General features: G+C 45.4%; 1 protein-coding gene across 9 annotated transcripts in view; it reads right to left on the bottom strand.

Annotated features, from left to right (window-relative positions):
- The window catches only part of tjp1b (tight junction protein 1b), a 280697-nt gene that overhangs the window by 1991 nt on the left and 266757 nt on the right, over window positions 1–11949 (bottom strand). For 4 of the 9 annotated variants that reach the window (XM_045688618.2, XM_045688622.2, XM_045688623.2 and 1 more), the window contains 6 exons: window positions 11210–11319; window positions 6044–6253; window positions 5653–5789; window positions 5001–5475; window positions 1015–1232; window positions 612–755 (listed from right to left, as the gene is read on the bottom strand). In XM_045688618.2, the coding sequence (XP_045544574.2) occupies window positions 612–755; window positions 1015–1232; window positions 5001–5475; window positions 5653–5789; window positions 6044–6253; window positions 11210–11319 (1294 nt within the window). The remainder of the gene's footprint in view (window positions 1–611; window positions 756–1014; window positions 1233–5000; window positions 5476–5652; window positions 5790–6043; window positions 6254–11209; window positions 11320–11949) is intronic. The other 5 variants (XM_045688626.2, XM_082957455.1, XM_045688620.2 and 2 more) reach the window with 4 other exon arrangements.

Genomic DNA, 11949 nt, shown 5'->3' with positions numbered 1-11949 from the left:
AGAAACCAGTAGCTGAGATTATTTAAAAGATTGATGGTGATGAACTAGCCAGATCTGTCCTTGGCAAAGGCTCAATTCCATTTCAATTTATACAAGTCAGGAAGTGATTTTATTTATATAAAAAAAATAAAAAAAATGTAAACATTTTTTTATTTTTTTTATTTAAGAGCTCTTCATTCTATGTATTGAGAAATTAATTAATTTAAAAAATATATTATTGATTTGGAATTTCCATTTACTTGACTGGAACTGACCCCAACCCCTGCTCCCCAGTGACATTCTATCAAGTGCACCCTCTATCCAACTCTATGGTGATCCCTCCTCAATCACGCGAGCCCCGACTCAACCCCCAACCAATCACGCGAGCCCCGACTCAACTCCTAACCAATCACACGAGCCCCGACCCAACCCCCAACCAATCACACAAGCCACCTGAAGCCCCGACCCAACCCCCAACCAATCACACAAGCCACCTGAAGCCCCGACCCAACCCCCAACCAATCACACGAGCCACCTGAAGCCCTGACCCAACCCCCAACCAATCACACGAGCCACCTGAAGCCCTGACCTGACCCAACCCCCCAAAAGGACAGAGATAGAGGACAGCGTACCCGACGAGGAGTCGGAGGATTTTAGAGCAAAAGACCAACCATCGGGGGTCATAGACGCACAGTGAGGTAGACGCAGCTCCACCGGCTTCAGGAACTGAAGACCGTGAGGCCCACACATCACCAGAGGGCTGAGCAGGGTCTCTCCTGGATGGAATAGACCAGAGACAAGACTGACATATTTATATTCTGCTCTGAATATTTTAAGATCTTGACAAAAGGGGCAGAAACAGTTGAAGAGGGATGTAAGTTAGAGGTGGACCAGGTGATCGAACTTCTATCTCCCAGGGTTCTCAGTTGGCAGCACTACAACTAGAGAAACAAAAGCAAGATATACTATCCACTGGACATAATGACTAAGAAAACACAAAGGCATATAAAACAAAAAGATAAGCATTAGAAATACCTTTCTCCTTGTCCAGGGGGGGCAGGATGCTGTTGTCCCGGCAGACTTTGAAGTAGATCTCCTGTTCTACGCTGTCGGGGATGGCTCCCTGGGGGATGATGATGCTGACTCCCGTCTCGATGGAGCTCAGCACCCCGCCGTTACAGTTGAAGATCCCACGCGCCGTGGCCACCACTGTGTGACCTTCGTCCTCCTCGTCATCCTCCAGAGCACTGGGGCTAGAGAGGAGGGAGAGTTAGTATACCATCCTGTATAGACCACTGGGCTAGAGAGGAAGTAGACCATCCTGTATAGACCACTGGGGTAGAGAGTTAGTGTTAGTTAGTAGACCATCCTGTATAGACCACTGGGGTAGAGAGTTAGTGTTAGTTACTAGACCATCCTGTATAGACCACTGGGCTAGAGAGTTAGTGTTAGTTACTAGACCATCCTGTATAGACCACTGGGCTAGAGAGGAAGTAGACCATCCTGTATAGACCACTGGGGTAGAGAGGAAGTAGACCATCCTGTATAGACCACTGGGGTAGAGAGTTACTAGACCATCCTGTATAGACCACTGGGCTAGAGAGGAAGTAGACCATCCTGTATAGACCACTGGGCTAGAGAGGAAGTAGACCATCCTGTATAGACCACTGGGGTAGAGAGGAAGTAGACCATCCTGTATAGACCACTGGGGTAGAGAGTTACTAGACCATCCTGTATAGACTACTGGGTTAGAGAGGAAGTAGACCATCCTGTATAGACCACTGGGCTAGAGAGGAAGTAGACCATCCTGTATAGACCACTGGGGTAGAGAGTTACTAGACCATCCTGTATAGACCACTGGGCTAGAGAGGAAGTAGACCATCCTGTATAGACCACTGGGCTAGAGAGGAAGTAGACCATCCTGTATAGACCACTGGGGTAGAGAGGAAGTAGACCATCCTGTATAGACCAGAGGTTCCCAAAATGTCTTACCCAGGCTCCCTTCCAGCATTGGGGAATCCCCAGCCCGCCACATCTATGGGCACAAGCACTGTTCACGACACTAACCGTTCACATCACTCTTGTTGGTGGAGAGAAAATGTTGCAGGTTTAAAGCTTATTTCCTGCAATTCTACACATTTTGTCATGGGGTGCAGAGACATTTTGTAGGCCGACCCCGCGCGCTCCACCTTAGTGGGCGCACGCCACACTTGACTAGAGGGGGAGGACAAGGAGGAGAGCTAGAGGGGGGAGAGGTGGAGGGGAGCGGGGAGCGGGGGGGTGAGACGAGAGGGAGTAGAGGTGTATGATGATGATGTATGTTCAAGTGGTGTAATAAGTACGTCTACTGTACGTACAGTTTGTGGGTGTAGGGAAACGGGGCTAGAAGCAGAACAAGTCAGACTAGTGTACAGTTTGTGGGTGTAGGGAAACGAGGCTAGAAGCAGAACAAGTCAGACTAGTGTACAGTTTGTGGGTGTAGGGAAACGGGGCTAGAGGCAGAACAAGTCAGACTGTACGTACAGTTTGTGGGTGTAGGGAAACGGGGCTAGAGGCAGAACAAGTCAGACTGTACGTACAGTTTGTGGGTGTAGGGAAACGGGGCTAGAGGCAGAACAAGTCAGACTGTACGTACAGTTTGTGGGTGTATGGAAACGGGGCTAGAAGCAGAACAAGTCAGACTGTACGTACAGTTTGTGGGTGTAGGGAAACGGGGCTAGAAGCAGAACAAGTCAGACTGTACGTACAGTTTGTGGGTGTAGGGAAACGGGGCTAGAAGCAGAACAAGTCAGACTAGTGTACAGTTTGTGGGTGTATGGAAACGGGGCTAGAAGCAGAACAAGTCAGACTGTACGTACAGTTTGTGGGTGTAGGGAAACGGGGCTAGAAGCAGAACAAGTCAGACTGTACGTACAGTTTGTGGGTGTAGGGAAACGGGGCTAGAAGCAGAACAAGTCAGACTAGTGTACAGTTTGTGGGTGTAGGGAAACGGGGCTAGAAGCAGAACAAGTCAGACTAGTGTACAGTTTGTGGGTGTATGGAAACGGGGCTAGAAGCAGAACAAGTCAGACTGTACGTACAGTTTGTGGGTGTAGGGAAACGGGGCTAGAGGCAGAACAAGTCAGACTGTACGTACAGTTTGTGGGTGTAGGGAAACGGGGCTAGAAGCAGAACAAGTCAGACTGTACGTACAGTTTGTGGGTGTAGGGAAACGGGGCTAGAAGCAGAACAAGTCAGACTGTACGTACAGTTTGTGGGTGTAGGGAAACGGGGCTAGAGGCAGAACAAGTCAGACTGTACGTACAGTTTGTGGGTGTAGGGAAACGGGGCTAGAAGCAGAACAAGTCAGACTGTACGTACAGTTTGTGGGTGTAGGGAAACGGGGCTAGAAGCAGAACAAGTCAGACTAGTGTACAGTTTGTGGGTGTAGGGAAACGGGGCTAGAAGCAGAACAAGTCAGACTAGTGTACAGTTTGTGGGTGTAGGGAAACGGGGCTAGAGGCAGAACAAGTCAGACTGTACGTACAGTTTGTGGGTGTAGGGAAACGGGGCTAGAAGCAGAACAAGTCAGACTGTACGTACAGTTTGTGGGTGTAGGGAAACGGGGCTAGAGGCAGAACAAGTCAGACTGTACGTACAGTTTGTGGGTGTAGGGAAACGGGGCTAGAAGCAGAACAAGTCAGACTGTACGTACAGTTTGTGGGTGTAGGGAAACGGGGCTAGAGGCAGAACAAGTCAGACTGTACGTACAGTTTGTGGGTGTAGGGAAACGGGGCTAGAGGCAGAACAAGTCAGACTGTACGTACAGTTTGTGGGTGTAGGGAAACGGGGCTAGAAGCAGAACAAGTCAGACTAGTGTACAGTTTGTGGGTGTAGGGAAACGGGGCTAGAAGCAGAACAAGTCAGACTGTACGTACAGTTTGTGGGTGTAGGGAAACGGGGCTAGAGGCAGAACAAGTCAGACTGTACGTACAGTTTGTGGGTGTAGGGAAACGGGGCTAGAAGCAGAACAAGTCAGACTAGTGTACAGTTTGTGGGTGTAGGGAAACGGGGCTAGAAGCAGAACAAGTCAGACTGTACGTACAGTTTGTGGGTGTAGGGAAACGGGGCTAGAGGCAGAACAAGTCAGACTGTACGTACAGTTTGTGGGTGTAGGGAAACGGGGCTAGAGGCAGAACAAGTCAGACTGTACGTACAGTTTGTGGGTGTAGGGAAACGGGGCTAGAAGCAGAACAAGTCAGACTAGTGTACAGTTTGTGGGTGTAGGGAAACGGGGCTAGAAGCAGAACAAGTCAGACTAGTGTACAGTTTGTGGGTGTAGGGAAACGGGGCTAGAGGCAGAACAAGTCAGACTGTACGTACAGTTTGTGGGTGTAGGGAAACGGGGCTAGAAGCAGAACAAGTCAGACTGTACGTACAGTTTGTGGGTGTAGGGAAACGGGGCTAGAGGCAGAACAAGTCAGACTGTACGTACAGTTTGTGGGTGTAGGGAAACGGGGCTAGAAGCAGAACAAGTCAGACTGTACGTACAGTTTGTGGGTGTAGGGAAACGGGGCTAGAGGCAGAACAAGTCAGACTGTACGTACAGTTTGTGGGTGTAGGGAAACGGGGCTAGAGGCAGAACAAGTCAGACTGTACGTACAGTTTGTGGGTGTAGGGAAACGGGGCTAGATGCAGAACAAGTCAGACTGTACGTACAGTTTGTGGGTGTAGGGAAACGGGGCTAGAAGCAGAACAAGTCAGACTGTACGTACAGTTTGTGGGTGTAGGGAAACGGGGCTAGAAGCAGAACAAGTCAGACTGTACGTACAGTTTGTGGGTGTAGGGAAACGGGGCTAGAAGCAGAACAAGTCAGACTAGTGTACCGTAAGGTCTGGATAGAAGTATCTGATAAATGACCATGTTGAAACAACCTACCAAACAAACATCTAGCCATTTTGTCAAGATGTTTGGATCTCTCTGTTTAACAGCTCCCGGACCAGAGTTTGAGTCCTGAATTGACTTCAACAGTAGATCCTTACCTGACAGGTATGGCCTTGGACACAGCATTGTTGACTAAGTTGTTGTGCTGCTGATACTTGGGCCCCCTGTTGTCCATGGTGCGTGTGAACGTGTCCAGCCCACTGTCGTGGTCCAGGGCCTGAGGAGACAGCGGAGGCTTTGTCCTGCTGTTGTTGTTGACCACACTGGGTTTGGGGTTGCTGCTACTGATCAGGAGGTCGGTGGGGAGGAGGTTGTGGTTGAACTTGGGGCTCTCAAACTTCCTCTCGAAGGGCCGGGCCGAGGAGGTGTACGGCTTAGGGACGTATCGGTTGTAGCTTTGTGGGGTGGGGGTGGTCCCAGGGGTTTTAGGGGGTGCGTCGGTGCCGTTGACCCCCACTGGGGACCTCTGGGCCAGGTAGGGCTGGGAAGGGGGATCCTGGAGGACAGGGGGGCGGAGACCAGAGAGGTCAAGTTTCGGAGAGGAGCTGAGGAGCTGGTCGGGGTGAGAGTTCACTGGAGAGAGAGAGGGAAAGAGAAACTATTACACTTAATAAAGAAGATGTCAACTTAATTCTAAGTATTTTTAGCTACCACAGTGCTCTTTAACAAACGTAACACTGTCTTTGATGGAGGTGGCTCCACTGATATTAGATAACACTTAGTGTTACGTTAAGGGTCGTCTATTCTTACTGTCGTTGGTGATGAGTTTGGGCAGGCTGTTGGGTGGTACGGCAGGGCTGGGTGGGCCGTACTGAGACACAGGGCTGATCTGGGAGAGGGGCTCGTACCTCTTCTCTACTGGACTCACCTTCTCCACAGACTCCGTCCTAAAACACAGATCAACTACGTCACAGTCGAAATTGGGCAGAATCACTTCATCTACTAATCACTGTCACTTTGAAGCCCCAACAACTCATGTTGTTGGGGCTTCAAAGTCAGCCTGACCTCCCTCCGGGCTAGCTGTTGATTTGGGTAGGGTTGTGGGGGCAAGCCAGCTGGGTCTGCTGTAAAAGAAATGGTTCTAGGAGTTATGGCTAGTGTAGTTTACCAGTTTGTAGGGGTTATGGGTAATATAATTTACCTGTTGTAAGGGTAAGCCAGCTGGGTCTGTGGTGGGAAGCGGTTGACGCCAGGGCTGGGGTTCATAGCCTTGCTGTCGAAACTGCGTCGGTCAAAGTAGGACAGCTGCTTCCTGTAATACTCCTCATCCTCGTCAGCGTCGTAGTGGTTTGAGGAGTGGACCACGTCATCCAGGGGTTTAGACCCAGGGGGCTTCTGGGGCTCAGGGGCTCTAGGGGTGGGGGGAGATGCACATCAGGGTTGGGTTCAATTCAGAAAGTAAACCCACATTCCCAAAATCTTCCAAATTGAAGAGAATTGTAATTAGAATGTCAGTGTACTTCCTGATTTCACTGGAATTAACCCAAACCTTTATACACTTACGAATCCATTCCACAAAGTAGAGTGAGAGACAGAACGGCCACACAGGAGAAAGTAGAAAGTAGAGCGAAGGACAGACATTGATAACAGAGAGGCAGCCGGTCAGAGAGAGAGAGAGAGTCTGGGGTCCGCTCACCAACCAAGAATTCACAAAATGGGACAAACACCAAATTGAAACTCTGCATGCAGAAATCTCCAAAAATATCCTCTGTGTTCAATGTAAAACACCAACTTATGCATGCAGAGCAGAATTAGGCCGATACCCGCTAATTATCAAAATCCAGAAAAGAACTGTAAAATTCTACCACCACCTAAAAGGAAGTGATTCCCAAACCTTCCATAACAAAGACATCACCTACAGAGAGATGAACCTGGAGAAGAGTCCCCTAAGCAAGCTGGTCCTGGGGCTCTGTTCACAAACACAAACAGACCCCACAGAGTCCCGGGACTGCAACACAATCAGACCCAACCAAATCATGAGAAAACTAAAAGATAATTATTTCCAATGTGTTAAGTAATTAACAAAAAAACAGAGCAAACTAGAATGCTATTTGGCCCTAAACAGAGAGAACACAGTGGCAGAATACCTGACCACAGTGACTGACCCAAAATTAAGGAAAGCTTTGACTATGTACAGACTCAGTGAGCATAGCCTTGCTATTGAGAAAGGCCGCCGTAGGTAGACCTGGCTCTCAAGAGAAGACAGGCTATGTGCAACACTGCCCACAAAATGAGGTGGAAACAGAGCTGCACTTCCTAACCTCCTGCCCAATATATGACCATATTAGAGACACATATTTCCATCAGATTACACAGATCCAGAAAGAATTAGAAAACAAACCCGATTTTGATAAACTCCCATATCTACTGGGTGAAATACCACAGTGTGCCATCACAGCAGCAAGATGTGTGACCTGTTGCCACAAGAAAAGGGCAACCAGTGAAGAACAAACACATTTTTCACATTTACATTTTAGTCATTTAGCAGACGCTCTTATTCAGAGCGACTTACAGTTGTGAATACATACATTTCATTTCATGTTTTCATGCATTTTTTATTTTTTTGTACTGGCCCCCCGTGGGAATCGAACCCACAACCCTGGCGTTGCAAACACCATGCTCTACCAACTGAGCCACAGGGAAGATGCCTTTGTAAATACATATTTATGCTTATTTATTTTCCCTCTTGTATTTTAACTACTCGCACATCATTACAACACTGTATATAGACATAATGACATTTGAAATGTCTTTATTCTTTTGGAACTTTTCTGAGTAATATTTACTGTTCATTTTTTGTTTTTCACTTTTGTTTATTATCTATTTCACTTGCTTTGGCAATGTAAACATGTTTCCCATGCCAATAAAGCCCCTTGAATTGAAATTGAGAGAGAGACAGAGACACTAGATAGTGTTCACATTACATCACTGTGCTCAGTGGGCTGAATCTGGATACTGTATGCTGGTAGTTGCACTGTGTAACATGTCCACTAGGTGGAGCTCTGGGGTCGACTCTGATAAATTAACCAGGGAGATTTCCTTCCTCTCTGAAAGGACACATCTCACCATTATCCTTTATGCACCTCTTTTTATTTATTTACACACACACACACACACACACACACACACACACACACACACACACACACACACACACACACACACACACACACACACACACACACACACACACACACGATAAAGATGTGCAGTAATGACTGTATAAAATGAATAATTTAAATACTGAGCTATATTGTATGCTATTTTTTTGTTTTATTTTCTTTTATACCAATACATTTTGTATAACAAGTAATACTTTTATTTTTTTTTTCTCAAAAGGGTCAAAATTATTGAAACCCCTAAAGATTCTTAGAAATAAAGTAGTCAAAAGTTTAGTATTTGGTCCCATATTCCTAACACACAATGATTACATCAAGCTTGTGACTCTACACACTGGTCGGATGCAGTTAGTTTTGGTTGCGTTTCAGATTATTTTGTGCCCAATAGAAATTAAATGGTAAATAATGTATCGTGTCAATTTGGAGTCACTTTTATTATAAATAAGAATATAATATGTTATTGTGGATGCTACCATGATTACGCATAATGCTGAATGAATCGTGAAATGTGATGATCATACCCCCAAGACATGCTAACCTCTCACCATTACAATAACAGGGGAGGTTAGCATTTTATATCATACCCCCAAGACATGCTAATCTCTCACCATTACAATAACAGGGGAGGTTAGCATTTTATATCATAACCCCAAGACATGCTAACCTCTCACCATTACAATAACAGGGGAGGTTAGCATTTTATATCATAACCCCAAGACATGCTAACCTCGCACCATTACAATAACAGGGGAGGTTAGCATTTTATATCATAACCCCAAGACATGTTAACCTCGCACCATTACAATAACAGGGGAGGTTAGCATTTTATATCATAACCCCAAGACATGCTAACCTCTCACCATTACAATAACAGGGGAGGTTAGCATTTTATATCATAACCCCAAGACATGCTAACCTCTCACCATTACAATAACAGGGGAGGTTAGCATTTTATATCATACCCCCAAGACATGCTAACCTCTCACCACTACAATAACAGGGGAGGTTAGCATTTTATATCATAACCCCAAGACATGCTAACCTCTCACCATTACAATAACAGGGGAGGTTAGCATTTTATATCATAACCCCAAGACATGCTAACCTCTCACCATTACAATAACAGGGAGGGGTTAGCATTTTATATCATAACCCCAAGACATGCTAACCTCTCACCATTACAATAACAGGGGAGGTTAGCATTTTATATCATACCTCCAAGACATGCTAACCTCTCACTATTACAATAACAGGGGAGGTTAGCATTTTATATCATAACCCCAAGACATGCTAACCTCTCACCATTACAATAACAGGGGAGGTTAGCATTTTATATCATACCACCAAGACATGCTAACCTCTCACCATTACAATAACAGGGGAGGTTAGCATTTTATATCATACCACCAAGACATGCTAACCTCTCACCATTACAATAACAGGGGAGGTTAGCATTTTATATCATACCACCAAGACATGCTAACCTCTCACCATTACAATAACAGGGGAGGTTAGCATTTTATATCATACCACCAAGACATGCTAACCTCTCACCATTACAATAACAGGGGAGCTTAGCATTTTATATCATACCACCAAGACATGCTAACCTCTCACCATTACAATAACAGGGGAGGTTAGCATTTTATATCATACCACCAAGACATGCTAACCTCTCAGCATTACAATAACAGGGGAGGTTAGCATTATATATCATACCCCCAAGACATGCTAACCTCTCACCATTACAATAACAGGGGAGGTTAGCATTTTATATCATACCACCAAGACATGCTAACCTCTCACCATTACAATAACAGGGGAGGTTAGCATTTTATATCATAACCCCAAGACATGCTAACCTCTCACCATTACAATAACAGGGGAGGTTAGCATTTTATATCATACCACCAAGACATGCCCAACTCTCACCATTACAATAACAGGGGAGGTTAGCATTTTATATCATAACCCCAAGACATGCTAACCTCTCACCATTACAATAACAGGGGAGGTTAGCATTTTATATCATACCACCAAGACATGCTAACCTCTCACCATTACAATAACAGGGGAGGTTAGCATTTTATATCATACCTCCAAGACATGCTAACCTCTCACCATTACAATAACAGGGGAGGTTAGCATTTTATATCATACCACCAAGACATGCTAACCTCTCACCATTACAATAACAGGGGAGGTTAGCATTTTATATCATAACCCCAAGACATGCTAACCTCTCACCATAACAATAACAGGGGAGGTTAGCATTTTATATCATAACCCCAAGACATGCTAACCTCTCACCATTACAATAACAGGAGAGGTTGGAATGTCTTGGGGGTATGATCTTTGACCCTCTTAACTTTTGCACTCATCAAATTATTATTTTCTTATTATAAAATGACTTGTTAAAATAGCTTTCTCTGAGCAATTGTATGAATGATTTATTTTATACAGTCATGATTGTGTTAATAATTTCAGACCCCTCTGTATATGACATTGTTTTGATTCAACATGGCAGTACAGTGAGGGCACACACACTGAGTGGACACAACATTATGAACACCTGCCTGACCAGGTGAAAAGATATGATCCCTTATTGATGTCACTTGTTAAATCCACTTCAAAAATCAGTGTAGATGAAGGGGAGGAGACAGGTTAAAGGATTTTTAAGCCTTGATACATGGATTGTATGGGCAAGAAAAAAAGATTGAAGTGCCTTTGAATGGATAGTAGGTGCCAGGGGCACCAGTTTGTGTCAAGAACTGCAACGCTGCTGGGTTTTTCACGTTAATCAGTTTCCCTGTGTGTATCAAGAATGGTCCACCACCCAAAAGATCTCCAGCCAACTTGACACAACTGTGAGAAGCATTGGAGTCAACATGGGCCAACATCCCTGTGGAAACGCTTTCAACACCTTGTAGAGGCGACCCCGACGAATTCAGGGCAAAGGGGGACACTGGTGGCAACTCAATATTAGGAAGGTGTTCTTAATGTTTTGTACATCCAATGTAACATTTCTAGTACAGAATGTGGTCCTTTCAGGAGTTGAACCCATGACCTTGGCGTTTGTAGCACCAGGGTAGAGTGCTGTGGTTTGTGTGTGTACGGTGTGTGTGTGTGTGTGTGTGTGTGTGTGTGTGTGTGTGTGTGTGTGTGTGTGTGTGTGTGTGTGTGTGTACCTGTATGGAGCCTTCCCCTGCTCCAGGTTGCTGAGGGAGTTGGCTTTGGGGACAGGTCCAGGTGCAGTCACAGGTCTGGGTAGATCTGCAGGCTGGAACACCAGACAGACCTGAAGTTAAACCAGAGTATTGTATCTACACAGGTTATCTGGTCAAGTTGCAAAGTGAGAAGCACGGCCCTGTTTTACAATTTCTCTTCTTAAAATATGATTTGAAACCAAACCTTGACCTTAACCACTCTGCTAACAATATGCCAAAACCCTAAATTAAATGTTTTTAATACATTTGTACAATATAGCCCATTTTGACTTTTGCAGCTTGAATATATAGCGGGAATCAACTACACTACCTCACATGTTATCTTGGTATCCAATCACATTCATCAGTGGTTCATTACCCCAATCACATGTTATCTTGGTATCCAATCACATTCATCAGTGGTTCATTACCCCAATCACGTTATCTTGGTATCCAATCACATTCATCAGTGGTTCATTACCCCAATCACATGTTGCTCTCCCAGAAGAATCCGTGCTTCTACACCTGCATTGCTTGCTGTTTGGGGTTTTAGGCTGGGTTTCTGTAAGAAGGGCTTTATAAATACATTTGATTTGAATCCCCTATGTGCCACTGATTATTAGGTCTAGTGTATGCTCTTTCCAAGTAGCCCCTGTAGATAGGCTAAGTGTCCTAGTACCCAAGGTTGAGAACCCCAGACTAGGGCTGTGGCGGCCATGACA

The sequence above is a fragment of the Salmo salar genome, chromosome 10 (assembly GCF_965601325.2).
Source record: "Salmo salar chromosome 10, fSalSal1, whole genome shotgun sequence".
Lineage (NCBI taxonomy): Eukaryota > Metazoa > Chordata > Actinopteri > Salmoniformes > Salmonidae > Salmo > Salmo salar.
This window is presented reverse-complemented; position numbering and strand designations above follow the sequence as displayed.